The 26,893-nt window shown below is 34.6% G+C and overlaps 6 protein-coding genes across 17 annotated transcripts; 3 read left to right on the forward strand and 3 right to left on the reverse strand.

The window, feature by feature from the left end:
* The first annotated feature begins 1,396 nt into the window (after nt 1–1,396).
* On the forward strand, nt 1,397–5,130 carry LOC8265892. The gene is made up of 3 exons (XM_002515153.4): nt 1,397–2,008; nt 2,448–3,888; nt 3,985–5,130. Exons 1-3 carry the CDS (start codon nt 1,720–1,722, stop codon nt 4,136–4,138), a joined length of 1,884 nt encoding a protein of 627 aa, XP_002515199.1. The 5' UTR covers nt 1,397–1,719; the 3' UTR covers nt 4,139–5,130.
* Nucleotides 5,131–6,051: 921 nt separating this feature from the next.
* LOC107260937 (protein CAJ1) lies at nt 6,052–12,677 on the reverse strand. Of its 3 annotated transcripts, XM_048370426.1 has the most exons (6): nt 12,377–12,666; nt 11,875–11,967; nt 11,265–11,295; nt 6,954–6,980; nt 6,734–6,866; nt 6,052–6,629 (listed from the first exon to the last, which is right to left on the reverse strand). In XM_048370426.1, the coding sequence occupies exons 1-6, from the start codon at nt 12,440–12,442 to the stop codon at nt 6,575–6,577; spliced, it is 405 nt and encodes a 134-aa protein (XP_048226383.1). In that variant the 5' UTR covers nt 12,443–12,666; the 3' UTR covers nt 6,052–6,574. The 3 variants fall into 3 exon arrangements, with proteins under 3 accessions (XP_048226383.1, XP_048226382.1, XP_048226384.1); XM_048370425.1 differs by lacking the exon at nt 6,954–6,980 and having other exon boundaries at nt 6,734–6,894; nt 12,377–12,667; XM_048370427.1 differs by lacking the exons at nt 6,052–6,629; nt 6,734–6,866; nt 6,954–6,980 and adding an exon at nt 9,899–10,950 and having other exon boundaries at nt 12,377–12,677.
* Nucleotides 7,315–9,746, reverse strand: LOC8265889. 2 transcript variants are annotated; one of them, XM_015716914.3, is made up of 4 exons: nt 9,280–9,746; nt 9,054–9,179; nt 8,348–8,389; nt 7,315–8,135 (listed from the first exon to the last, which is right to left on the reverse strand). In XM_015716914.3, exons 1-4 carry the CDS (start codon nt 9,457–9,459, stop codon nt 8,127–8,129), a joined length of 357 nt encoding a protein of 118 aa, XP_015572400.1. In that variant the 5' UTR covers nt 9,460–9,746; the 3' UTR covers nt 7,315–8,126. The 2 variants fall into 2 exon arrangements, 1 of the variants encoding a protein (XP_015572400.1); XR_003078420.2 differs by lacking the exons at nt 9,054–9,179; nt 9,280–9,746 and adding an exon at nt 8,520–9,047.
* Nucleotides 12,678–14,048: 1,371 nt separating the features above from the next.
* LOC8265888 (peptide chain release factor 1, mitochondrial) lies at nt 14,049–17,718 on the forward strand. 4 transcript variants are annotated; one of them, XM_015716902.3, is made up of 11 exons: nt 14,049–14,304; nt 14,673–14,773; nt 14,863–14,961; nt 15,445–15,628; nt 15,765–15,813; nt 15,904–15,982; nt 16,154–16,228; nt 16,319–16,399; nt 16,637–16,795; nt 17,156–17,251; nt 17,342–17,718. In XM_015716902.3, the coding sequence occupies exons 1-11, from the start codon at nt 14,151–14,153 to the stop codon at nt 17,534–17,536; spliced, it is 1,272 nt and encodes a 423-aa protein (XP_015572388.1). In that variant the 5' UTR covers nt 14,049–14,150; the 3' UTR covers nt 17,537–17,718. The 4 variants fall into 4 exon arrangements, with proteins under 4 accessions (XP_015572388.1, XP_048233196.1, XP_002515195.1 ...); XM_002515149.4 differs by having other exon boundaries at nt 14,050–14,304; nt 16,322–16,399; XM_015716903.3 differs by having other exon boundaries at nt 14,193–14,330.
* Nucleotides 17,719–18,749: 1,031 nt separating this feature from the next.
* On the reverse strand, nt 18,750–21,041 carry LOC8265887 (protein HAIKU1). Of its 6 annotated transcripts, none has more exons than XM_025156667.2 (2): nt 19,133–21,041; nt 18,750–19,007 (listed from the first exon to the last, which is right to left on the reverse strand). In XM_025156667.2, exon 1 carries the CDS (start codon nt 20,211–20,213, stop codon nt 19,248–19,250), a length of 966 nt encoding a protein of 321 aa, XP_025012435.1. In that variant the 5' UTR covers nt 20,214–21,041; the 3' UTR covers nt 18,750–19,007; nt 19,133–19,247. The 6 variants fall into 6 exon arrangements, with proteins under 6 accessions (XP_025012435.1, XP_002515194.1, XP_015572393.1 ...); XM_002515148.4 differs by having other exon boundaries at nt 18,750–19,018; XM_015716907.3 differs by having other exon boundaries at nt 19,126–21,041.
* Nucleotides 21,042–23,859: 2,818 nt separating this feature from the next.
* Nucleotides 23,860–26,860, forward strand: LOC8265886 (protein RADIALIS-like 3). Its single transcript, XM_025156669.2, has 2 exons — nt 23,860–25,068; nt 26,401–26,860. The coding sequence occupies exons 1-2, from the start codon at nt 24,776–24,778 to the stop codon at nt 26,426–26,428; spliced, it is 321 nt and encodes a 106-aa protein (XP_025012437.1). The 5' UTR covers nt 23,860–24,775; the 3' UTR covers nt 26,429–26,860.
* The last annotated feature ends 33 nt before the right edge of the window (nt 26,861–26,893 follow it).

Genomic DNA, 26,893 nt, shown 5'->3' on the forward strand with positions numbered 1-26,893 from the left:
GTAGGAGCTAATAGTGAAGAACACGTGGTTTCTAATTTTTTTACATTAAAACCACTTCAATGTTTATTAGAAAAATCAATTAAATTACACAAGTTATTACTCCTCCATATCTATATTAAGTGTGTTTTTCTCCGTTTCATACTAATTGTTGCTTTATTAGTAATATACTTAGATTAAGAAAGCATTTAATATGTTTAATTATATAAGAAATTAGTTAAACTAGACTAAATTATCTTTCTATAGATATTGTAAAATTTATTATACCTATTCCAACATAAGTATAGAATATTTTGTATTGAAATAGATATAATTAATTTTGCAAATATATATAAGTGTAATTTAATTATTATTTTTTATAATTAAGTTTATTAAATATTTTTTTAATCTATGTGAATTACTAAAAAATTACAATTAGTATAAAATTGAAGAAATAAAAAAAATTAATGTTGCATTGGATATATAAAAATGACAAATAAAAAAATTATTTAGAAAAGAAACAGTTACTATGGGAATAAAGAAAATATATTGTAAGTTATCATTACATGGACTTACTATGTTATATATGGTGTTCTTATAGTAAAATTAATTAATATTTGTAACATATTAAATATCATATAATATATTAGAGAGATAAAATTTGGTGTTTATTAGTGTTATATATATATATATTAATTTCTGATATCTAAATTTTTTTGATATGTGTGCTCAATTTTTTACACATAAAATTTTTATTTTAACGTATGTACTATTTTTGGCACATAAAATTCAGATTATTTGTAACTTCATAGTTTTTTCGATTAATTTATTGATTAATAAATTATATTTCTAATTAAACTCTAATTCTAAAAGATAACATACTAATTATATTTTAATATTATATTAATTAATAGATAATTTTTTAATAAAACAATAATATTAATTTTCTTTTAAAAAATAATTTATCGATTATATTTTAATATTATTTTAATTAATAAATTAATTTTTAATTATATAATAATTTTAATTCTAAAAAATAACATCTTAAATTATATTTTTAACATTATACTAAATAATAAATTAAATTTTTAATTATATAATAATTTTTACTACTAAAAAATAGTAATATAGTTTAAGTTATATAATACTATAATTAATTAATAAATATTTTTTAAATAATTCGATATTATTACATTAATAAAATTTTAAAATTAAAAAATATTTAAAAATAGTTAATTTATTATTATTTTTAAAATATTATAGATAAATAAATATTAAAATTTTGTTAAACTGTCTTTATTAATTTAATTTTATAATTAAAATAATATACGAATAAATATTAATATTAATTAATTTTGAGATAAATCTGAGATTTTAATATGTGTTAAATATTATTTCCCTTCATGTGGAAGGCGATAGACACTAAAAACCAGAAAAAAAATTGAGTTTGAAATGTGAACGACGAAAACGAACATAATTAGAATCAATTTACTAACGGGACGTTAATTTTCCATAACTGCCCCTATCATTTCCATATCTTCCTGCGTACTGTAAGAGCCAAATCCGTAAAATGAAGTTAAAACCCCAGAACAGAAGTCACTGTGGTATAAATCATGAACGGCCGCTTATAATTGCAAGAGAAAAAGAATTGATGAAACACGACCCTATCTGCTGATATGTTGCCTACGCATATGCTATGTTCTTGTTGCCTTTAAAGACCCTGCTGTCGGTCGGTCAGTCGCCATGGTCGGAGATGTGACCGGTGGCATCGCATCCACTGGCACTGCTGCCGCGGCGGCGGAGGCGCAATACGTTTCGGCAAAGACGTCAGTATGGTGGGACATAGAAAACTGCCAGGTGCCAAAAGGTTGCGATCCCCACGCCATTGCTCAGAACATAAGCTCCGCCCTTGTTAAATTGAATTACTGTGGGGCTGTCTCCATCTCCGCCTACGGCGACACCAATCGGATTCCTCAGTCTGTCCAGCACGCTCTCTCCAGCACCGGCATCGCACTCAATCACGTCCCTGCCGGTAATTCTTTTTTTAAAGTTTAAAATGTTATGGTTCATTTCTTGAGGTTATTGACAATGCTTTAAGTTTTACGCATGGTTAGTATTCTTGAGAAACCCCAGCTCTCTTTGTTTAACGTGTAATTGGTTTATATTTGATCTCACTTCTACATTCTTGAATCTTTTAGGTGTTGTTTTGAATTACTCATTTTCAAGAATTGAATGGAATCGAATTCTTGCAAAATCATGTCAATTTCGGAGTTGTTTCATTTCTTTTAAATGCTTTCTCTTTTTAAATTGAAAGAATTGTAACCTCCGAACATGAGAATTGACTCAATAGATTTCCTGCATTTTTGGACTTTCCAGACGTTATCTTAGTGTTTCCCTTTCCTCTGTCATCATAATTTCATGCTTGTACGTTACTGGTGTGGATTAAAAGGCTGTGGAATATCTGGTTGTAGGTGTGAAAGATGCGAGCGACAAGAAAATTCTAGTTGATATGCTATTCTGGGCGGTAGACAACCCTGCCCCTGCAAATTATTTGCTTATTTCTGGTGATCGTGATTTTTCTAATTGTCTCCATCAGCTACGAATGAGGAGATATAATATACTTTTGGCGCAGCCGCAAAAAGCATCTGCACCTCTAATTGCCGCAGCAAAGACTGTATGGCTTTGGACTAGTCTTTCGGCTGGAGGTGCCCCACTTTCTAATGGTGAATCTACACAACTTGCTAATGTTAGTAGCACCTTCAATGCTGTAACATCTCAAAGTAGATATACTGAAACCATTCAATTTAGCAAAGCTACGGAGAACGCTTCTTTGGGATATTCAAATCCATTTACTAATGTGAATGTTGGCGAAACTAGATTTAAAGGGAAATATGTCCAAAATACAGCGAAACAGCCTGGCATATCTAGAGCCTCAAGTGCACCAGTTGCAGTCCAAGAAACTAGTAGCAATGAATACCCTTATCAGCTGGACCGTGCTCAAGCAAAGCAGTTTAAGAAAGCTCCACATGAGTTCTTTGGAGGCAACAGACCTGTTGTCTCTGCAAGTATATCCACACCCAATTTTTTCCCTGGTAATTCCGACCCTGCAGGGAGTAATGGCAGTAATCTTATAGGAAGTGCTCAATATCAGTATGCTCAACCTGTGAGGCCAAATAAGTTCTCTATGCAACAACCTGTATCACCAGATGGTTTTCTTTCAATGCATTCCAGACCTGAGGCTTTTGCTACTAAATTTTCTTCGACCTCATTTAAAAATGTACCTGATATTGGAAAACTAGGTATGTCTGAATCCTGCACTTATATTGAAGATGCTCCTAATTTGCATCAGCAAACTGTTGAACAGTTAAAAATGGGCTCTGTTGAGTCTTCTAATTCTGCCTTCTTAAATCCACCGCATAAATCCCTTATGATGTATAGCAGCCAAGAAGACAATCGTTATCCTTGTGCTCCAGAATTTCCACCTCCTCCATTCTCTCCAGAAGTTAGCAACACCACTTCTAGTAATGTTATATGGGGAACGCAAGGAAGGCCACCACCTTCAGAACATGTTCAAGGTCATATCGGTGTTATCTTACTTGCTTTATACACGCTGAAAGCTGAAAAAATAATGCCTACGGAAGCAAACATAACTGACTGCATTCGTTTTGGAGATAAAAAACACCGTAGTATTGATGTACGTAAAGCATTGGATAGTGCAATTGAGCATAATATGGTAATGAAGCAAAGTTTAGGAGAAATGCCATTGTATGTTGGTAAGAATGAGAAACTATGGAAGTGTGTGAATCCTCTGGGCGGTAATCCTAACCAGTACCCAAAAGCAATATGGGATGGCATACAGAGATTCCTAACTTCCTCTACTGGGCGATCAGCCATATTGGCGTCTCATTGCAGGTAAACTTACTTATCTATGTATCAGCCTATTTGGCTTGTTTAGCATGGCAATTTCTGAGAACAGAAATGTTTTTGTGGGTTTTGCCACTTATACAGATATGAAGCGGCATTGATTCTAAAACAAGGATGCTTGGAAGACCATGCTTTAGGTGATGTAATCCACATCTTGAATTTGACAATTTATACTAAGAAATGGATTGTTCACCATCGTTCAGGATGGCAACCAATTGCCATTAGCCTTAAAGAGTAAAACAGGTAAAGTCTGGCCCAGGAGCCTGATCTATCAAAGGTCAGCATTAGTATTGGAAAAGTGGTGTTGAGGTCAGAGAAGTTAATTGCACAATCAGTATGACAATGGTGTCTAAAAACTTGTGGTCGGTGCAACTCTTAGACAATGATTCAGTAATTGGGATTAGGTTTTATGTCTTTTCTATTTTGTTTGCTGGAGAGCTCTAGCAACATCTATATTAAGGAGGGTTATGGTATGGTTGCATGCTACAGACTATCAAATCTTCAACTTTCCAAGCTGCTGATTTGCAGTTGTAAGTTGCTCCTGAACCATAGGCTGGTGTATACCTGGATCTTGTGGGCTCTTTCTTTCAAATACAAGCCATTAGATATGATGCTCCTTGGTGGATGTGGCTCAATAGTTGAGTAAAAGCCTTATTTTGCCAACATAATGTGTAATGGGAGGATATTGCTGGGGAGCAAATCAAAATGCAAAGCAGTTGCAAATATATAGTCTAGTTTTAGTTTTAACTTTTTTGGAGTATGGCCAACACTAATATCTTGTGTTTGTTATGTGTGGTGGCCTGGAGTGAATATGAAATGTGGATTAGAAGTCATGGTGGATTTTTATGGCCAGTGCATCAGAAATGAGGGGGATTATTACGTTAGTTGTTTGGGTGAAAGGAAAATAGCAGAAAAAGACGGCGACTATACATGGTAATGAATGTTACACCTATTGCGTGATAACATCGTAAGAAGACGTGGAGTTCTAAATATCAACTGAATTGCAGAAAATTTTACTATTTGGGGGGATGTGTGTTTTATTTTGGAACGATGGTTAGTATCTTGTGGGGGTTGTGTGGAAAATATAGCAAATTTTGGAAAGCATGGTTTCCTTTCTTGCTTTTGTGCGAATTCAGTTCCATATGAATGTACTTCTATTCTTGCAAAGTATTCAGCCCGCAGATTCTGTTAACTTGAATGATAATTGGAAGTCTGATATTACTTTACTAATGGTTTTTTCTTTTCTTCTTTTGCATTGAGCAAGCAGCTACATGTGCTGAATTGAATTTGTATTCGGTACTTTCTATACATGTGATCCATAAGATTTAAGCTTCCTAAAACAAACCAGTGTATTCTTTTTCTCTTTTTTTTTCTTTTTGCCTTTAAACTTTTCAAGTCCATAAGTTTTAAAATGGACAAATGATCAAATACCCCCTTGAATTTATATTTTGGAGCCAAATAAGTTTAATTTTAATTATTTCAATAAGTAGACCAAAGGCTAAATAAATTTAAATTTTACTACAGCTGGTGAAATTAATGGTTATTGCAACGGTGTTGAGGAGGCAAAAATTATTAATTTGAATTTTTTAATAAATAAAAAATAACTTTTTAATATATAAAAATAAAAGAAATTAATTTTCAATATTAAAATTAATATTCATTTGAATCTTCTTTTATTTAATTAATTTGAATAAAAATTACGATAAATATGTACATAATTATTTCAAAATATGAATCTATTTAGCCGTTAATTAGAAATTTTAATTCTATTTATTAAAATAGTTAAAATTAAATTTATTTGATATTGAACTACAAATTTAGAAAGATATTTAACTAAATTCTAAAAAAAACAAATCAATTTTTTATTAATAGACTAATATATTTTATAATATTAAATATTTTTATTTTTTTCACATTTTTATCTTAAAAAATTATTTCTTTTACAAATTTTAAGCAACTGAAACTTTGCAATTTGAGAGCCTCATGTTGCGAGTTTCCACGTCCTTCCCCTTCCCCTTCCCCTTAGAATATTCTACTATTTTCCTTTTTATTTTTTCTTTCAAAGTCGTAGTCTCTTTTTTTATTAATAAAAAATTAACTAGATATTACAATAAAAAATATTGTCAAAATACATACACATTTTAAGACAAATTAAAATAAAAAAATTTAATTATCTATAATTTAATAGAAAAATATAGAAAATTGTCATACTCTAACAGCCAAAAGAAACAGCTTGCCCTCAAGCTTGACATGGGACATGTGACCGCAGACTATCTTCGTTCTATGCTTGTTACGATGGGTTTCAGTGCTACTTGGATTTCATGCTTTTCTGAGATCACGCTCAATCATCCAACTGGCATTCCCAGATTCTTGTGAACTCTTGAGAAATGATATACAAATAAAAGAAAGTGTCATACCTAATTGTCAAGTTTGCTGCTTTCGGTGGTTGATGTTTCCATGGCCAACCAAAAGTGCATGGTGATGAGCTAGAGGCAAACTCAAGCACCAACAAACAGGAAACTATACAAGCATTTAACCAATCAAATGGTAGCAATACGGAATAGTGGAGAATTAGGACATGCCCCCTATTTCGACCAGTAACATTGTGCATCTGATGCTGAAAAGAACTAACATATCATATAAATCTAAATGGATTCAGCCCCAGGATATTGCATTAAGGGAGAAAAGGATTGTGCGAGGGATATGTCTCTTTCTGCTTTTTGTATGCCCTGCAAAGATGAATAGAAAATAAGATCTATAACTACACATGCCTTAGTAGAGTTGAGGTTTGCAACATAAAATTAACCCTCCTTGGACTGACACTAGTGAGTACCTGGAGGCATTTAATCCTCCCAGTCCAACCGTTCCCAGAATAATAAATAGGAAAGGGATCCGGATTAAAATGTGATTGCTCCTTCCTCCATGTGCTCTTGGCATGCCAGTCCTCACAACTCGAGAATAAGTAGCTATTCAAGAGAAGCTTGCAAATGAAAACTGCAAAAAGAGAAGATAAAAGAAAATCGAAATGCAAATTATCTTAAGTTCCAAGTTACCTGAAGTTGAATCTTCTCCTCTACCACCTATAATAACCAGTACAAACATGTTAAATCAGTTTTAGCTTTTCAACCAGCTCACAATCTTCTGATCAAGGTGATTTGTAAATGTATCATGGTTTGCAAACTCAAATCCACATAGACATTTAACATTAGACAACTTGCAACTTAACGAGCTCATGCATAAACAAACACACGACACCACGAAAAGAAAAGTGTACTCCTCGGGGTTTCAATAAGAACGAGTTTTAAGTCCTACGATCCATTGATGTGATCCCCATATATAAAATCAAATTTATATAGCAGTGAGATACTATGAGCTCTGTTCCAAAAGAAGTAAAATGTGTACTTGACCGATGAAGGAGAGGAAAATACATTGTCAATAAATAGAGACAATATTATCAATAGCATCAAATAATATATGAATCGAGGTTATGTATGCTGCAGAAATCAAAAGAATTGAACAATCTATAAGCAATGTGAAGTAGATACACCGTGTGGTTGTACACAGTACTGCTAGTAATGAAATAAAAGACGAATAAATGCAAGCAAAGAATACCAAAACTATGATACTCTGGAGTCTAGATCAGCTAGCACTTACCAAGATATGAATGCTTTAAAATTCACATGCTGCACAAAATACAAGATGAAACCTGATCTTGATTCTTGAGTAATAACAAATTGCTTTCCCTTATTGATATTATTTCATATATGTCAGTGCTAACTCCAGCTTTGAAGACCACATAAAGACCATCACTTAGAAAATCAAGACCGTCATCATCAGTGGTTACTCCAGCAGAAGGATTAACCTCCACTGATTCAAGTACATCATCCGATGACACTGTTCTTGCCAAAGGCATGTAAAGACAGAAGTACCTCATCTTCTTTCATGACAGTTTCTCTGCCTCTACAAGCCAGCCATCCACGATATTTTCCATCATAAAACTGTTAAAGGAGACCAAATCACCAGGCTCTCTTTCCAATTGCAGTTCTTGTAATCGCAAATTGCAGTGAACATAGGTAAGCTCATTCGATTTCTTTCGAGACACAAATTATGCCTTTTACCATGAACATGATCATATGTGCTCCAACTATGTTCACATTCAAGAGAAGAGCTCCATTCTAGTACTTATGGCTAAATCAGTTCCGAAATCAGCTTTAGCAGATACAAAATCAGGAAATCTGTGAACATCAGGATCAACAAGAAATAAGATAGCATAATAAAATTAATGGGTAGAGAAATTAACACAACTCTTCGGCGACTTATGTTGCAAAATTTAGTGTAGCTCAATCAGCAATCTGACTTAAAACATTGAAGAAAATAAATTGCTAGAGCATGGTTTTGCCCTTAATTATGATATGATAGCATAATAAAATACAGAAGATAACATTACCTGCATAGATGCAGAAATTCTTTTTCCAGTGTCAGCTTCTACCTGAATAATACATTCATTTAGACCGCGAATTACCTCAGGATCCAATATCAAAGAAATGAAGAGAAAAGTAAATTGGATAATAGAAATGAGCAAAGAAACTATTAAGTGGTACAGTAACTTTTTTTCATACCATCACAAAATCAGGACGATAACAATATGAGGGATTGAGAAAGTAAGCTGCCACATAGAGAGGATAGTGGAACAATAAGTTCCAGTGTATGTCTATGACACTCCAGAAAGGCCCATATTTTTGTGCATCATCCCCATGAAACGCTTTAATTGCAAGTTTAGTGTGTCACTATATATAACTAGCGTTGCTCGAATTTCATAACTATCTATTTTTTGAAGATCCTGTGCAGTTGGCTCTAAAGATTTTAACACATATTGCATCTTCTTCCAGAATGTGGGATCTAAAACAATTTCCCCAATTTCTGTACCCTCATCTGTTTTAGCAAATTGAGAAGATACCCATTTGTTTGCTTGGAACATTTCTTAAGGGTAATTCTGTGAATAAATAAGTGGTGCCAAACTTTATAATAGCTGGCCTAAGAAGTTCTTGTCCGTTTAGGAATTCTTTCTTCATAAAATTCAGTAACCATATATTGTCATAAATAAACCTTGTGACTTTTTTGGCCTTATCCATGCATTCTCCTACTCATCTTACTTTCAGGAAATCCTCAAGCATTCTATCAATGGAATGTGCAGCACATGGAGTCCAAAACAAATTTTTCCTTTTCTCTTTGAGCATCTTCCCAGCAGTCTTGAAACTGGCTGTGTTCTTGATGATTATCTATGATACAAAAGCAAAAGGGGAACAACTTAAAAGGGCACTAATTACGATATATTAAAATGGGTAACTGCAAACAGAATCAAAATAAAACCTTAACTACCTGAACAACATTTCGTTCACCAACTTCATCCACCACTTTCTCCAACAACTGGAAAAGGCTTGCAGCATCTTCTTTAATTTCAGTCACATCAAAGGAAGAAACAAAATAGACACCTCGAGGACAAGAAACCAAAAAAATTATCAAAGTCCTATCCTGGAGATCATTCCAACTATCTGCCATTATAGAACAGCCAGTACTTTCCCAAGACGCCTCAAATCTGCTAAATGCTCTTTAAAGGTTACAGTCTCATCCAGAAGAAACCAACCAGATATCAACTGGCTTGAAGGGCCTTGCAGATCTTGCCATACTGGCCAACCAACTGCAGCATTTTGTGAAAATATGGGGAGTTTGCTGCATTGGAAGTGATCCCCGCATGACAAAAGAATTTGCAGATAGCAGACATCACTTCCTTTCGAGCTTTTTCTGAGATCCAACTTTGCATCTCCTTGCTTGTGTGATGATGTTGGATTCTACATGACTTTAAAAACACTGAATCCAATTTTGACCTTTTCAACACTGTCTCAGCACTATTGCTGCTACAACCAGGAGATCTTCCCTTCTTGTTCTGACACCATAATCTGAAACATTATCATCAATGATCAGCACATCCTTACTTAAACACCGCATCAATCCTCCCTCCTGTTCTTCTTCTTCATCCTCGTCATCCTGGTGCATGCAGATAGCGGAAATCTCCTTCGTTTCATGTTTCCAACTCGTACTGCGAGTACAGTGCCACTTCATGTTTTCCTTGATTTTTAGATACACTTCCTCAGATGCCTTATCACAGTAGGCAACTTCTTCTGGGACACTCGCTAGATGCTGTTTAAATTGGTTGATGCTTCCCCTAATTATTTTTCTTAATAACTGCATTTTATCCCAGTTCTTCTTTTCATCTTGACCAGTGCAATGTTCCCAGCCTGGGTCCAAATATCACTTCACTTTATCCATTTTATCCTAATGACCAAGGTGGAGCAGACCTTACAACTAAATTCTTATTGCCTATCACTTTCCTGTCTTTCTGTTTGTAATTACCAGGAGCTTTGCCCATATCAATGAATTCATTTGGTTGGAAAGTCATAGATGCCTTTTCATATTCCGTTTGTCTTTGTTTTTTACCAGAATGGCATCGTTCCAGATTTTTTCTTACCAGAACGGCATCCTTCCAGATTTTTTCTCATACTGCCTCAGGAACCTTATCACAGCAAATAACTTCACCAGACATTCCAGCTAAATGTTGCTTCAACCTGAATATTCCACCACTACCTATTTTGGCATAATACTTGCATATTACATTCTTATTCCTTTCATCTTGAGCAATTCCATGCTCCCACCCAGGGTTTACATGTCCTGTGTGCCGAAGCAAAGCCCTCTCTTCAATCGTTTGGCAATCAGCATAGCAGCAAAATCTTTATAGCTTTTGGTTGTCGTGACAAGTGTAACCCAATAAACAAAAGAGAATAAGTAAAATGAAGAAACTCAAGTGGCCATTTCTCGCATCCACCAGATATAAAGGGGAAACCCTTTTGATGAGCTGGAAGTCGTTCTCCAAGTGCAACTATCCTGTCGCATGTCTCCCAAAGACTCGGTTGATTTGCTTTTCGTCCTTAAAATCATCTGCGGCCTTTCTTAAGTAAGCCTGAACCACTTAAATTAACTACAGCAGCATGTGATCTAGGAACTCATAGGATAAGTAAATGATAAAAATAAGAAAAAAATATATAAAAAGAACATGAAATGCAACAAAATGACATTTTACAAAAAGATCAAGTTAAATTTCAACAGTTGGACAGGAACTCAGCAAAATAACAGGTCTGACCCCACAATCTCTATAAGTTCATTAAATGAATAAATCAATCTCTTAAGCACTAAAGTGAATGTTGCAAGTTTATCCAATAAGTTTCATAGTCCTTTGGAGAGTTTGCAAACCATGACTGTTAGAGCATTCTTTGATCTACATCTAACATAAAAGGACAGGAGAAAATTACCAGACAGCAGTAAAGCATAAGCTTCTGAAATCTGCAGTAAATGTACATAGTGAGATTCCCTGGACTTGTATGACTATGAAAGGTAGAAGATATTTTGTGGAAAGAAAAAATACATGATTTAAAGGCTGAGATAAGCATAACATTACCAGTCAAAATAATGACAAGAGTGTGAACCTTGGGACTCATGATGTTTTATTGGGGGTTCATTCACCTAAGTCCTTAGGTTTTTCTATGTTGAACCCAAATGGGAAAATGAAAGGGTATTGTGTGATACACAGAAGCAGATGTATAGTATACTGTCTATAGGCAACTAATGGCATATGCATAATAATATATCATATCATCTAAGTTGACTGTATATGATTCGGTAAAGTAGTCACCTTTGACTAAACAATGAAGATAAATTACTCAAGATCAGTCGGAAATGTAGTTCAAGAGTGCAATTGACCAGATAGGAGAGACACATGTCCATATAAATAGGTTTGGCTTATCAACTCGTGGTGTTATACTACTGTTAACTATACCCAAAAGTAACAACAATTTGAGGAAAAAGTAAATTTTGCAAACAAGAACTCATCTAAAGCTGTTCAAAAGGAGAAGTAATACTTACTGATTTGAACCTGGATTCAGCACAAGGCTTTTCTTGAACAGGAAACAGGTCAGGATGAGACTCCCATACTTTCTTTCTGTAAGCAGCTTTAATCTATAAAAAACAACAGTAAATCCAAATAAATAACCTTTACTAAATGCCCAAGCAAGCATGTTATTTTTTGTTTTAGCAACTTAAACCACAAAATTATGAAATATCGGTTCAAGCAACAAAAACAATCCTAAGACTCAAGGCTCAAACCTCCCAACTAATCGACACAGATAGTGAAAAGGAGATGAAATCAAAAGCTGAGTCCAACCCATCTCCCAACAAAAGAAAAACAAATCAAGCAGACAATTCAGTTGATGATGATTAATACATGGGCGCAGCCCAAGGCCAAGGCTAGGCAATTGGCATTTATTAAAACATCATGAAGTAGAAAACCAAATAAACAAAGAATCTGACCACAAATAAAACTAAAGGGGAATAAAAGATTTGGTAGTTGGTATGTCTGTGATGGAACCTGCGATGGGGTAGGGCGCGAACTGGGAGGGAAGCCTAGCAAGACCCTGGCTTCATCGCCCTGCATTTCCTTTTTCCTTTTTCTTTTTTTTTATTTGGCAAGCTTTAGTTGAGTTACAGGTAAATAAGAAGTTGAATCTACGGTTGTAAAGTAAGGAGTGTATCAGTGTATCTTGTTGCTGCTGATGCAAGACGGAGATGCCCGGTTTTCTTGACTTTGACTCTTTGTTTGGATTGAGGGAAAATAAGAGAGGAAAAAGAAAATAAGAGATAGAAAAAGAACTTCTTTTCGGAAAAAAAAAAAAAAAGGAAAAGAGAAAAAAACAGTTATTATATTTTATTCTCTATATTTTTATTTAAAAAAATAAAAAGTGAAAATAAAAGAGTCAAACATAGAAAATAAAATCCTTTTTTTCATATTCATACATATAAATAATAAAAAAAAAGATAAACTTATATTCTCTTTCTTTCTTTTTTTTCTCCCTAGAAAAAGCTTTCAAACATAGGGTAAGTTACTGCTTTTTATTTGGTTAAATATTGAATATTGACATTTTAAATAGCTTTTTCTTTTTTCTTTTCCCAAATGCCAATAATGATTTTATTGCTTCAAAACACCCAAAAAGAAAAAACATCCCGGAAGTTATGAAAATTAAAAAAAAAGTGAAAAAGAAAATTACACAAACAATTTACTCTGCAAAGTTGATAAAGCCTCAAACGAGGGTTAAATGCGCCGCTGATACTAAACCTTTGCACTTTTTTTCAAATGGTACGAAACTTTCAATTTATTTTTTTTGATACCACTTCTATTATTTATGTATCTTCCGCTAGTACCAATGAAGAATCTGTCACTAATTTGCTGATGTGGATGCCGGATTTGTAAAAGATAACACACCACTTGCCACATATGTTGCTGAGTTGGATAACTATTAGTTGAGTCAACAACACATCAAAAATGACTCAATCATCATCGTTGATGCAGGCGACCCAGCTGAACCCGTCTCATAGATGACTCGCTTGATGTAGGCGACCCAGTCCAACCGACCCAGCAGAACTTTTACCCGTCTCGATGCAGGCGACCCAGCTGCAGAACCCGTCTAAATGCATAAATCGTCATCATCGTCGATGCAGGCAGCAAGCGTCCATTGCCCTCTAAGTCTCTAACCTCGTCGTGACGCTGTCTTACTTCTTCTTCTCTAACCAAGTGTGAGCGACTCTTCTTCTTCTTCAAAGCTGCTACTCGGGTTTTCTTCTTCACATATTAATGGCAACAGCGAACGACGAGCAAGATTAGTTGGTGATGTAAGCCCTCCTTTTCATTTTGTAAAAAAAAAAGTTTATTGAAGGCACATCTGTTATCCAACTCAACAAATAGTTATCCAATTCAACAATATATGTGGCAAGTAGTGTGTTATCCTTCATAAATCCCAAGATCCACATCAAGAATTAGTCTTAGATTCCTCATTCAGTCTTGGTGAAGATACAAAAATAATAAGAGTGGTACCAAATAGAAATAAATTGAAGGTTTGGTATCATTTAAAAAAAAGTGCGAAGGTTTGGTACCAGCGGCGCATTTAACTTTCTCGATTGAAGACTCCGAGGAGTCTAGGTCCGTACATTAACCCCCTAACAGTTCGCAGTACGACGCCGTTTTGACTAAATATAGGCGGTAAATATAACAAAGAAGGAGCCCGGAAGAGGTAAGACTGCATCGCGCGTCCATCTACTACTCCATTCAAACCAGCACTGATTACGACTGTCGTTTCAAGAAAAGAGAAATGAGAATAAATAGAGGGTTAAACTGGGCAATTAAGCAGCTTCAGTTTAGCTCTGCAATTACTTGGCACCAAAGCCATTCAATTCGCGAATCATCATTTCTTGGTTCTGCTATTGCCAATGCATCTCACCTCTTTTCTCGGGCTTACTCAACCGGTTCGTTTCGATTTTTTGAATTAAAGGTTTTCCTTTAGTAAATCATTGCTTCTTTTTTTCTTTTCTAGTTTGAATTGTCCTGTACATTATTTTTTTGGTGTGTTGGGTTTTAGTGGGTTTATGATAGTTCCTTCTAAAACCCTAGCTTTGTTGTCATGGTAATACTTTTCAGTTAATACGTGGCATGCGCATCTTTTAGTTAAGTCAAATAAACTTGTAAAGGATGTGTTTGATGAAAATATTGCAGGTGCAATTTTGAGCATTTCTTAATTCGTGTATGATCATTTAGCTTTGGAATGTATTAGCAAAACTCTTAGTTTTCATTGATCATATTTAATCTTATTTTTAACACTTTTCTCTATTTGCAGAATTGCAATCACATTTATCCCCTGACCTTATTAGAATTATGGAGCAAAGGCTATCGGCTATTGAGCATAGAAGTGCTTATCTTGAGAATTTTATAGATAAGGTGTTTTACTTATTTTATTTATTTGTAGAATGGTAATGGTTATTTTCTGCTTTCTGTTCTAATCATATCCGGGTGTTGATTGAAGACAGCTAGAAGCCTCGCCTGCAGAATATTCAAGGGCTAATAAAGAGCTGCGGAAACTCAGGAGGCCAGTGGAGCTTATATCTGAGTTGAGGTCTATACAGAAGGTATTTATTTGTGGTAAATTGCTTAGATTATCTTGCATCTTTAAAACATAACTCAAAGAAAATGCAAAGGAATTACATATTAACAAGGTGTTCAATGTTTCAGTATGGTCAATTGATATTTCAGACTTTTGTAATTATGAAAATGGTAAGAAAATGGTTCTGTCTTATTGCTGCATTGGCCACAGTTGCTCAGGTGTCAGAGCTGAACAAAACATATGTTTGCCTTATCTTCTGTATAAAGTTACATATCTTTGTCATGTTGTTTATGGACCTTAGTCTAAGCTTACTCTGCTTAGATTAAGACATTCTAAAAGGTACACGATCCAATACTTCTTGTATGCAAGTTTTCACCATGACTAAAAATAATAATAAACAAATCCTGGTGATTGAGGAAATCACAAGTCATTTCACACCCTTCCAATGCATCTTATCATTGATGAGGTGGAAGGAGAATCATTAGGTTTGCTTTTTGTGACCATGTAGGAGATCGATGGTTTGAGGTCATTGATGGCTGAATGTCCAGAAGATAAACACATGATTGATATGGCAAATGAGGAATTGAATCAGGCCATAGAAGAAGAGAAAAGGCTTCAAAATGTGTTGTTGAAGTCATTACTCCCGACAGACGATGCTGATGAGAGGGATTGTATTTTAGAAGTGAGAGCAGGTAACAATATCTTTAGGCTTAAGAAATAAGCATCAGAATTGAAGTTTCATATTTTGTGCTAGTGTTTTTGAGATTATAAAGCATTTGACTATTTTCTTTTACACTTACTCATGAATTTGACAAAAGTTTTGACCAGGAACTGGAGGGGAAGAGGCTTCTTTATTTTCCATGGATATATTTAGAATGTAAGTCATTGTAGCACTGGAAGCATTTATTATACAAATTCTCTTTTAATTCCTCTTTTAAGAGAGATGACCTTGTTCAGATTGCAACAGGTACGAGAGGTACTCACAAAAGAAAGGTTGGAAATTTGAAGTGGTTGATATAACAGAATCTGACTTGAAAGGATACAAGGTATGAATCCATCTTTTGATGAATATCCAATGATATGTTTGCTTGCCTTAATCTTCGATGGGCACTAGTCCATCACTTCTTGCTGGTATTGAGCTTCCATATTTTAGGTCTTGGATATCTTATTAGGAGTGCACCACATATCTGTCTTTTAACTTCCAGCTCTCTTGGCAGGAAGCGAGTGCTGCAATTTCAGGAGCTGGTGTTTTCGGAAAGCTTAAATTTGAGAGTGGAATTCACAGAGTTCAGGTCCCTTTACCACCTTTCAAATAAACTGTGTATGGCTTCTAGCAGAAATTGTAAAACTCCTATCAGAAATGACTGACAGGTTCTTTTTAGCAGCGTGTTCCTGTGACTGAGAAATCTGGACGTGTTCACACTAGTGCTGTGTCTGTTGCCATCCTTCCTCAAGCTGATGAGGTGTCAACTTCTAGATGATGTTTTATGATGCGTTAACTGATAGGAAAGCTATTGAGAACTAATTAGAATGGGAGTTGTATTTAGCATCTATGCATTTGTGCAGTTGACCTCAGTTCACCAAGTCTTGAGATTATTGAAATTGGAAGTACTATAACAATTACATAATGTAGAGCTATGTTCTTTTTCTCATTATTGTTGTTGGACTGCATCTAATTGTTTGGCTTGATACTTCTGCAGGTAGATGTTCAGTTGAGGAATGAAGATTTGAGAATCGACACTTATAGGTCTGGTGGTTCTGGTGGCCAGCATGCAAATACCACCAATAGTGCTGTCAGAGTAACTCATCTACCAACTGGGATGACAGTCTCCATACAAGATGAGCGATCCCAGCATATGGTGAAGCATTCTAAACAACTTGTGCTGTTTGCATTTTGAAGTTTTCCCTTCTTTGGACAAAATCGACCCTTTTCTTTTCCAAAAGTTAGAGAGAATTTTACTTACATGTACAGGTTTATGACAAGATTCTATCCTTAATGGAACCGTAAATTCCTGCAGACCTGATTTTTTCTTTTACTGCCAGAACATTCAATAATGCTGTAACACCTTTTTCCTTGCACTAAAATTTTGCTACTTGGGATAAATATTGGAAGGATGAAAGTTTGATTTCTTGTATTTGTGATCTAAGTTGCTGACTGTGACTTTGTCTTTACAGTTTCCTTAACCACTTTCTTCATTTGCTCGTTGGTTCTTTCACAGAATAAAGCAAAAGCCCTCAAGGTGCTGTGTGCAAAGCTTTATGAAATTGAAAGGTCAAGAATTCAGATGAGTCGATCAAAACTTCGATCTGAGCAGGTTCACAAGATTCTGAGTCTTGAGATAATGCTGTTGCTGTCGTTATTTTTTTATTTTCCAAAATGATTTAATGCCTGCTATATTGAACAGATTGGAAGTGGAGATAGATCTGAACGCATTCGGACTTACAATTTTCCTCAAGGGCGTGTCACTGATCACCGTGTTGGCATCACTCATCATGCAATAAATAATATGATGCAGGGAGAGAGTCTGGATGTGTTTATTGATGCCCTTCTTCTGCAGCAGGAAATGGATGCAATTGCATCATTCAGTTGTGCAGAGTAACTCTGGTAACTCTACCAATTGCATCATTCAGTTGTGTATCATAACGGCTCCAACAGATTTAGATAAAATTTTATAAAATGATATCAAATTCTTTTCAAATGCTTAATTTGTTGTCCCACGAAAGGAATTATTCAGTAATAGAGAAATGAATATTGCAAATGAAAATATCATTCTTCTTCTTATCAAATTCTTTTAGAATGCTTATTGTGTTGCTATTATTATTATCCTTATATATGGCTGCCATTTCCCAAGGAGCTTCTTTTAACATGGCTGTTAAAGCTATCAGCTACCACTAAAGAGTGAAGTATTGCATCTGATACTCGAAAGGTTTTAAGGAACCTAACTGCCTCTCTACCACAAAGGCAGATCTACAAAAAAGCTCCTTACCCCAGAGGCATAAAGAGCTCCTCTAAGTCCACATCATTCTCCCATTCTTAACATATATATTTTAACATGATCCCTATCTAAAACAAGCAAACCGACTAGTTACCAATCTCATACGCCTGACACAGCGTGTCTTTCTTTCCACGTGGATATTTCATACAATCTTTCCAAAAGTAATTAGGATCCGTACACATAAACGAGGCGCTTTATCCAACAATTGATCACCATCATTTCATCTACTTGCTAAAGTAACTAGGATTCACACACACACACACACACACGAGAGAAAGGCACTTGATTCAACAGTTTATCAAAATCACCATGTTAAAGTAGCTAAAACCTTGTCTATAACATTACTAAATATGTTTGAAGGACTAGAATATGCATAAAATGTTTGCATTTCCAATTTAGACCATGAACGCAACATATACATATTGAGGTCAATCATAGCATATAAATTATAATATGAAACAGCTGAGTACAACATAGAACACAATTCATCACCGACAGACAAATATGAGCTGCAATGCCCTCTTAACCTTTTCTCGAAACATGAGACCAAAAATACTCTTTCAGCAGTTACAACTGTACAGATAAAATCAGATGGTTGATTGGTTTCTTTTTCTGAAGTAAGCACCAACGCACATCATATTGACTTTCTCTCGACCTACTTCTGAGGATAGATAGAAAAGGGCATGCAATATTGTAGTAGTAACTGAAATATAGTTGGCAATAGACCGTGATCAAGTTCTTAAATTGGTAACAGCAGAAGTTTGCAATTGCACAGAACATGAATAACACTAAAGAGCAATGCATTAAGAATTTCATCTAATGGAAGAATTCAAACTTCAACTTTATTGAGATTTAATCCACAAGAGTACAACCACACAAGAATTCTTGTGGCATAATCTACATGCTAAATTTTTTTGTCTGTAAGCCTACTCTTTTTTCTTCATGCTACTCTTCTGTCTTCATGTTACAGTTCTTGTCCAGGTGCATTCTTGTTGGGTCTGAACTTAACTACACCTAAGGTAACACTTATGTTGTCCAAGAGATTCAATACATTGCAGTCGTTACAGATTCTAATCTGAAAACAAGCTGCAAAACTGGAGTTAAAAAAGACCAAAAAAAATTTTAAAAAGAAAAAGAAAAAGAAAAAATATAATCTCAAAAGGAAAGAGAAGATTACAAACTTTTCAGAGGACCTCTTACACAAGCAGTATACAAGCATTTCATGGATGAAGTTCCTGTGCATTGAATTCGAGCTTCAACAACAGAGGTACCAGGTCACCACAGAAATCTGCAAACAACAATGTCACCTCTTGAACTATTGATCCCTCCATCTTGGACTTGAGAGAGGGAAAAAACCTGTAGGTGATAATGGAAATACAAGGCCTGGCGACGGTGGAGGTTGAGGACCTGGACCTAAAATCCCTGACTGAGCCATAGGGGAAAATGTGAAATTGTGCGCTAGTGGTGGAGGAAACTGAACCCCTGGAGAATAGAATGGATACGGTGACCGTGGAGACAACAAATTCATGTAACCAGTCGGTGATGGCAAGAGAAACTGCGATGTGGGTGAGGGTAAAAGGGCAGGGCCATTCATTTGTGGGGAGGGGAGGTTAGTAACATGGGGAACAGGGCCATTTAATCTTGGTGAGGGCAGTGCAGGCATATGGGGATTAGGAAGTAAACCAGAAGATGGCGGCTGAGGATGAATATAAGCTGGACCTTGTGCTTGCAGTTGTTGTAATGAAGGTTGAGCTTGGTTTCCCCTCGGACTAGGATCCATTATCGAATTCTGAAGATATCGCATGTAAGCTGAGATAGGAGACTCGGCTGTATTTGCCCAAGCTGAGTCCCCAGGTGCCATTGGCGGCATCATCGTTGGAGAAGGGTGTCCAAATTGACCAGGCCTTGCAAAGTTATTATTGAAAGGAACTGGAGGTGGTGGTGCTACTGCTGGAGCTGGGACTGGAGGAGGAATATGGGGTCTATTGATGGGAGTCAAAGGGGGCGGTCTAATCTTTTGCAACCGCATACTTTGAGGTTTGGGTGGGTTTTGTGGTGGTCTGGGTAAAGGTTCTTGTGATGGAGAACCAGTTAGCTGCTGAACAATGTTTCTAAAATCATTCTTGCTTATGTTGTATACCTGAGGCTGAGGTTGTTGCCTATTAGCATTATTAGCATTGTTTGCAAAATTGGGTTGATGCAATGGGCTCTTCCTTATATTCTTACCCAACTTGTTCACACCCAAAGGATCATTCTGCTGCCTATTTTTCGAATTATCCATACTGGAAAACCCCAATTTAAGATCACTCCAGGAAAACCCAATCTAAATCTTCTTAGAAAACCATTCAAACCCCACAAAAGAGTTTAAATTTCAGAACTTCAAGTATTCAAGCTCCAAGACTACACAAATTTCTACAATAAGCCAGATACTAATTTCTATAATCCACTAAAAGAGCTTCAGAGTAACAGGAAGACTCCAAAATCAAAGCTCCAAAAACCTAATATATCATAATATCACACTAAGAAAAGAAAAAAGAAAGGAAAAGCAAACCCTAGAACTGATATGCTAAAAAAGCAAAGAGCTTGCCTCTTATCTTTTATCACAACAACATAATACCGAAACTTGAATCTACTTGAAAACTATCTAAAATCCCAATCCAAAGGGGAAAAAGAAAAAAAATGAAAAGCAAATCTTTAACTGCAACCCTTCCCTAAAAGGACCAAATCTCGAAGTACAAAATGATCATAAAAGAACCCAAGAGAGAAGTAACAAAACCAAACCCAATAATTCAAAGTACACCCGGTATTAATTTATCATTCCTCGAGTTCAGACACGCGTAAACAAGGAACAATTAATGATGACAACAATTAAAAGAGAAGGGAAATTAGAAAGACTACACCGGGGGATTGACTTGAAAATTAGAGGTAAAAACAACGCCAAAAGGACAAAGAAGAATCAGTAAAAGGGTCTGTCTTTGTCTCTCCTTCAAATTTCAATAAGAAGGAAACACTGAAGAAAATCCTAACCAGCTCGCAGCGAGAGAGAGAGAGAGCGACTAGCTAGCGTGAGCAATGGGTCAACGTTGTAGCAACTTAAGAAAGAGAAAGAGAAAAAACTTTTAACATTTTTACAACTTAATTAATTAATTCTTGTAATGGAGGTGGAATGTGGGGTCCATGTTGTGTGTACATGACTGTGGGCTTACGTATTAGCTTGCTAATTATCGGTCAAAGAAGACGGAATCAGCGCCATTGATTTTCCTTCCATTTGCACGCCTTCCCTCACTATCTTGTTCCTTTAGCAGTTCTCTTCACGGGCCTGGGCCTGGGGTTGGGCCTCTCACTCTTATTTTGCTCGCCCCATTAGTTTTTGTCTAAACTTCAAACCTAAAATTATTAATTTATGAGCCAAGACTTATATTTTTATTCTAATCATGCCTATGTTGGTACGAGTTTATTATTTATATAGAATAAAAAGATAAATTTTATCATATTCTAATTAGTAAACTTAAATTAAGTTTATTCTATTACTTTCTATCATCTTAATGAACTTTAAGAAAAAACAAACTATAATGTTTTGATAAGGATAAATTAGACATACATTTTTTAGTTTGTTATTACTTTTTAATCTAATACCTTGTATGACTAGTTTTGATTAAGTGGGTAAAATAGTTTAATATGTAATTCTAATTTTTTAAATTCAGCATGATTGCTCGTAGTTAAGATCTCACAGCAAAATAATAATACGAGCGAGCACATTTAAAAAAAAATATACCGTGACTTGAAAATTTGATCAAACATATAATTTTAAAATTTTAATATTGATTTTAACTTTAGTTCTTAGTAAAATTATCAATAAAATTTGTTGGTGTAAAGTGAGTTACGAAAAAAAAAGCAACAATCTCATTACTATATATTATTATTTAAGTACTATAATTAATGGAACTTTAAAATTTAAAAAATTAATTTTATGAGTTTAAATAATAATAATTTAATAATAAAATGAGTTAACAATTCTCGTATTTTCTATCAGAATTTATGTCATGGTATCATATTAATTAAAAAATTTATCAAATATTAAAATTGAAATTGATATTAAAAATATGGTATTAAAATTAAAAAAATTTAAAATTATATGTTTGATTTGATAATTAATGCAAAATATTATTTTTTTGATACTTAGCGTATTTAAATGGACGGTCAACTACACTAACCGTAACATTCATCTTAACTATCCAAAATTGGAAAGCTTACGTTTGAGATGGGCAAATTTGCAAGAGACCTAAGTTTTGGCAATTACAAGATTCTACATCCTGCATTTGTGCGCTTATCAAAATTGGATATTATTGTCAACAGATTCCTACTTGCCTGTGAATAGTTAGTTGACAGAATTCTTTTGATTTTTCAAGTGGAGAATTTGTCGTATTTGAAGCTTTTGTGATTTGTGGGCAATATACTCTCTGACAGCTCTATTTTGCTCTCAAGACAAAATATGTTAGATTTAATTTCTCTTTCAACACTGACTGGCCGAATGTAATAAAATAATAACTCACTCTTGTTGTGTGGTTTATGGCAATGTAAGACATTGTTGTGTTGTCGTTGGAGAAGAGGGTTTAAGTTGAGTATTTCCCAGGAGCAAGTGGGTAATAAAAATTTGCATGATCTTATCTCTGGTGAATGAATAATAATGAAGATAATATAAACTGGACGGGTACCGGGTTTCCAGCCTATAAACCTTTGGATCTGACTCGATCTCCATTCTGCAAGTTGCAGAAGGGGGTTTGCCATATTCAATGTTGAGTTGTGCCATAATTTCTTTGGACAGGAGATCTCCTTAAACTTATTCACAAGTACCGCTTATTCTCGAATGATAATTCCGGGCTTGAATCATGCTATTTTCATATTACACAGGCCCTATCTCCGACTATCAGAAGACACCTTAATCTAAAACAAAAAATGGTGTTTAAGAAAAGAGAGTTGAGAAAAGGTTGGTCCATTGGGTTACACTATCCGTGGGGTACGAAGTGATACTTTTCCTCCCCTTTTGGCTCAGATCAACTCTTATTTCTTGCAAATACTGAACACCAGTACGCAACAAATGATCCATTAGTCACAATCTCATACTTTATGATTTTATTTTCCTTTTTCTTTTATATTATATTTGTGTAAATTCTGTAATAGTCATCTTTTTATACATCAATCTCTTTATGAACTAAATTTATAATAAATATAGTAATAAAAAGATAATTTAAATTCAGAATATTTTTTTAAAAAGTTTTACAATGAGAATAAGTATATTTATCATTGAATATGTAAATTCTGACGTAATCACTATGATATTTAAAATATTTATTTAAACACTTAAATTTTATTTGTTATTTTAACGTTTTATTTTATAATATAATTTGATAACCATTTCAATTCCATGCTTGTAATATTTAAATATTTTTTTAAAATATAATTTTATTTAACACATTGACATATATTACACAAAGACATTTACATATTATAAAAAAAAGTTGAAATTTAAGCACCGATTAAATTAAATCAAAAATAAAAAATATTTAAGAAATATAAAAATAAAATACAAATATTTGTAAACTCAAAGTTTAAAATTTAAATGTTAAAATAATTAAATAACTAAAGTTTGAATATCTTAATAAATGAATCATAACTTGGCCTTTAAATATTTCCATTACCGTGTAATATAGAACAAAGAACACTTTTGCAACCCTGATCCGATTCTCGCATACCTCGTATCCAAACAGGCCCTTAAGGCTATAAGAAGTGCCCCGAGAGACAAGGTACTAAAGCATGGGTCCAAACTGTCATGATTGAAGGAGACTGATGCAAACCTTATAAGAGAGGGAAAAGAAAAGATAGGTATTAGATTAATTTTGGTATCCCCAATTAGTGCAAATTCATAACTAAAGAAGCAAATCTTTTGTTTTGTTGTTTTTATTTTTCTTCTTACAAACTGATAAAAGAAACATATCTTTTACCTCATTTTAGTCCTGGATTCCACTCTTCTACAGCAGACTGTTTCCTCATTACGATCACAGAGAAAGAAAAAAAGGGTCATTGAAAATGACCCTTTTGTGAATTCTGATTTTGCTTGTCGATACTAAAAAAAGATAATAAAATCAGGTAAGGAGTGATCCAGCCCACAAAAGTCATTTTCTTTTCTTGCAAGGTAGAATATTTTATTAGATATAAAAATGGTATGAATTGGCTGAAGATGAAATATGCCGGTTCTATTCCACCATTGATCAAGTGAATTTCTGATATTATTGCTATAAAGATTTTTTTTTTTTTTTAACTTTATGATGCCAGCAGCTCCGGATCTAACAACAACTGGGATCCGTGCTTGAATTTAGAAAAAAATTGGGATTCTGGGTCTTGCAAGAAATGGTTAGTGAAGAATTGAGTTTTGTCCTTTTCTGATTATTGGTATCTGTATTTAAACAAACCTGTTTCCTTTAATACTAATTTTATCAGTATTTTATATGATATATCTCTCATTGCTTACGTATAGATCTAGCCTATTGTCTCTGACACAAAAAGACCCAGAAACTCTCTTTAAAAAACCAAACAATTCCTAACTCACATACCTGACATGCCCCCAAAGACCGAGGGGGTGTTAGAATCTCGGTCAAGAGAATCAAACAAACCACCAGAAAAAGAAGAAGATTCTCATGCTTCTTCGATGAATCCTATAATGTGAATGACAAACCGGGCGGCCTTTCCTTATTTCCTCAGGAAAGAGTGTTCAATTCTTTAACCCTGATCAAGACTTAAAGAAAGGTTTTGTTTTAGTTTGGTAATTTATTGTTGTGTGCTGTTATGGACGAGTTTCCCAAAATGTTGTATGGATGGAGCTGGGAAGAGAACAAGCTGTTTGAGCTTGCTTTGGCTATTGTTGATGAAGAACACCCTGATAGATGGGAAGCGGTTGCTTCCATGGTTGGAGGGAAGAAGAGTGCTGACGATGTTCAAAACCATTATGTGATTCTTTTGCAAGACCTGCAGTGTATTGAGTCAGGTGAATTGGATCATTTTATTGTTGAAGAATCTCAGGCTGTTTGTGTTCAAGTTGACTGTACTCAACCTATATGTTGGACAGAAGACGACCACAAGTATGTTTTTACTTTCTCGATCAACTGTTTTGCTTTAGCTTTGTTTCGCTGCTTTTTTCTTTTCTTTTCTTTATTTGCTTTTCCTGTTTTAAGTCCCTTTCCCTGCTCTGCCATGTTTTATGAAACAAATCATGTGTTCTATAGGATGCTTTCATGTCTCATGAAGATCACAGTAGTTTTTGTTAATAGGAGGGTCTGAACTGGAATCCCCAGAATGCACTCTGCTCGAAGTACATAAGCAATTTTCCTCCTGAATAATAATTCATGTTTTTTCAGCTATTGAAATGTGTCTGCTTTGATTGCAAATTCCTAGTTCAGTTCAATTGAGGTTCAACTAATAAATCCAAATTCAAAAATGAAGTTTAGTTTTCTTTTTTCTTTTTCCTTGGAAAATTGCTCATGTCTTCTTTATCTCTCTCTCAATACTGTTGAAAAACTGAATTCTTGCTCTAAAAAAGTTAAAAGAAGATCTGTGAAAGCTAGTTTCTGGTTCTGTTAGTGATATTCAATTTCATGTACTTCTCTCTCTTTCACCCTAATACCCTAAATGATTGCAGTTCATTAAGCAAAATGCAATAGCTTCAGAGTGGATCTTGTTTCTTGTGAATGCTACAAAGAATTGTTACTCTATTTAATTACCATGTTCATAAGATCATCTTGGATCTTATTGACCATATCAAAAAAGAATGCCAAATTGTCCACTATATTTGTTTCTGCTACTCTGTGATGGCCAGTTGTATTCAATATTCATATGGTTGGTGAAGGTTTGCTGTTAGTTTCAACTGTTTTAACATAGTGATCTGCTAATCATATAAATCTCATGTTTTCAAGTATTTCTTCTCCCAAAGGCAATCAATTATTTGTCATCCATTATCTGAGCAAGCCTTCATGGGAAGAGGTGTGAAGTCCTTGTAGACATGTGTTAAGTGTGTTTTGGACAATTTTGTTTTTATCTATTTTCTAGTGTGGAAAAACTGCAGAGAGGTGATTTCCATGAGTGAACAGAATGGAAAGGAGTCAACAGTGGAGTTTCTCAGGATTAAGATTGAAAGACACATAAGACAGACTGTCTTCCCTAATTTTACCACATGAATCCTTTTATGTAATTTTTTTTTTCCCATCATAATTCACCGGCCAATCGACATCAGTTTTGTCTTCTTATTTCATTTTTATCAAGGAATGAATTTGGCATCATGATAAGATATATATTCCTAGCTGAAAGATGTTCAGAATCTGAATAAGATATTTACTCCTCTGACATTGCATTGGCATAATTTCTGATACTGTTCTTACATCAATTTTTTTGTGTTCTTACTGTACCTTCGTTTACAGGTTGCTGGTGCAATTAGACCTAAATTGATGGGTAGGGCTAATGACAATTCACCAAAACAGAGACATTCATGTCCGAGCTTTGCCTGGGAAGAAGGCAAAAGCATGCACACGATGGATTATTATCGGAATATTATTTCTTGAACTTCCTCAGTAGGTTTCTTCAGCTCTATTCTGTAAAAAGCAGCAGAAAATTTGGTGGTATTATACCAGCCTGTATGTAACAGGACTTGTAGAACTTAGTTTATAGCCATTCTAGTTTAGATATATATTGTTTCTTTCCAAAATTCTGATTTTTCTTTTCTTTTAAAGAAGAGATACCAATCCATTCTTAATCTGCTACTGATTTTTTTTCACTAGTTCAGGTGATAATGACTTTTGAACTGGGTCAGGATCTTCTTGTACGAATCTCATTATGATCATCTCATTTGCTGATGTTACATAAGCAGCATCTTTGTTTAAATTTCTGACGAAAGTTATTAGTATGTGGGAAAAA

Source organism: Ricinus communis, chromosome 1, assembly GCF_019578655.1.
Source record: "Ricinus communis isolate WT05 ecotype wild-type chromosome 1, ASM1957865v1, whole genome shotgun sequence".
Taxonomy (NCBI): Eukaryota; Viridiplantae; Streptophyta; class Magnoliopsida; order Malpighiales; family Euphorbiaceae; genus Ricinus; species Ricinus communis.

What these genes read in the sequence shown, in the direction of transcription:
- LOC8265888 (XM_015716902.3), top strand. Translation starts at nt 14,151, where the DNA reads ATGAGAATAAATAGAGGGTTAAACTGGGCAATTAAGCAGCTTCAGTTT. An exon ending in GTGGAATTCACAGAGTTCAG is followed by an intron (nt 16,229 to 16,318) that starts GTCCCTTTACCA and finishes GGTTCTTTTTAG; the next exon opens with CAGCGTGTTCCTGTGACTGA. An exon ending in ATGAGCGATCCCAGCATATG is followed by an intron (nt 16,796 to 17,155) that starts GTGAAGCATTCT and finishes GTTCTTTCACAG; the next exon opens with AATAAAGCAAAAGCCCTCAA.
- LOC8265892 (XM_002515153.4), top strand. Translation starts at nt 1,720, where the DNA reads ATGGTCGGAGATGTGACCGGTGGCATCGCATCCACTGGCACTGCTGCC. An exon ending in ACTCAATCACGTCCCTGCCG is followed by an intron (nt 2,009 to 2,447) that starts GTAATTCTTTTT and finishes ATCTGGTTGTAG; the next exon opens with GTGTGAAAGATGCGAGCGAC. An exon ending in ATATTGGCGTCTCATTGCAG is followed by an intron (nt 3,889 to 3,984) that starts GTAAACTTACTT and finishes CCACTTATACAG; the next exon opens with ATATGAAGCGGCATTGATTC.
- LOC8265886 (XM_025156669.2), top strand. Translation starts at nt 24,776, where the DNA reads ATGGACGAGTTTCCCAAAATGTTGTATGGATGGAGCTGGGAAGAGAAC. An exon ending in TGGACAGAAGACGACCACAA is followed by an intron (nt 25,069 to 26,400) that starts GTATGTTTTTAC and finishes CTTCGTTTACAG; the next exon opens with GTTGCTGGTGCAATTAGACC.
- LOC107260937 (XM_048370425.1), bottom strand. Translation starts at nt 12,442, where the DNA reads ATGCAGGGCGATGAAGCCAGGGTCTTGCTAGGCTTCCCTCCCAGTTCG. An exon ending in CGCGCCCTACCCCATCGCAG is followed by an intron (nt 11,968 to 12,376) that starts GTTCCATCACAG and finishes TGTTTTTTATAG; the next exon opens with ATTAAAGCTGCTTACAGAAA. An exon ending in CTGAATCCAGGTTCAAATCA is followed by an intron (nt 11,296 to 11,874) that starts GTAAGTATTACT and finishes CATTTACTGCAG; the next exon opens with ATTTCAGAAGCTTATGCTTT.
- LOC8265889 (XM_015716914.3), bottom strand. Translation starts at nt 9,459, where the DNA reads ATGGCAGATAGTTGGAATGATCTCCAGGATAGGACTTTGATAATTTTT. An exon ending in GTGAACGAAATGTTGTTCAG is followed by an intron (nt 9,180 to 9,279) that starts GTAGTTAAGGTT and finishes TTTGTATCATAG; the next exon opens with ATAATCATCAAGAACACAGC. An exon ending in TGCTTGAGGATTTCCTGAAA is followed by an intron (nt 8,390 to 9,053) that starts GTAAGATGAGTA and finishes TGTATTATTCAG; the next exon opens with GTAGAAGCTGACACTGGAAA.
- LOC8265887 (XM_025156667.2), bottom strand. Translation starts at nt 20,213, where the DNA reads ATGGATAATTCGAAAAATAGGCAGCAGAATGATCCTTTGGGTGTGAAC.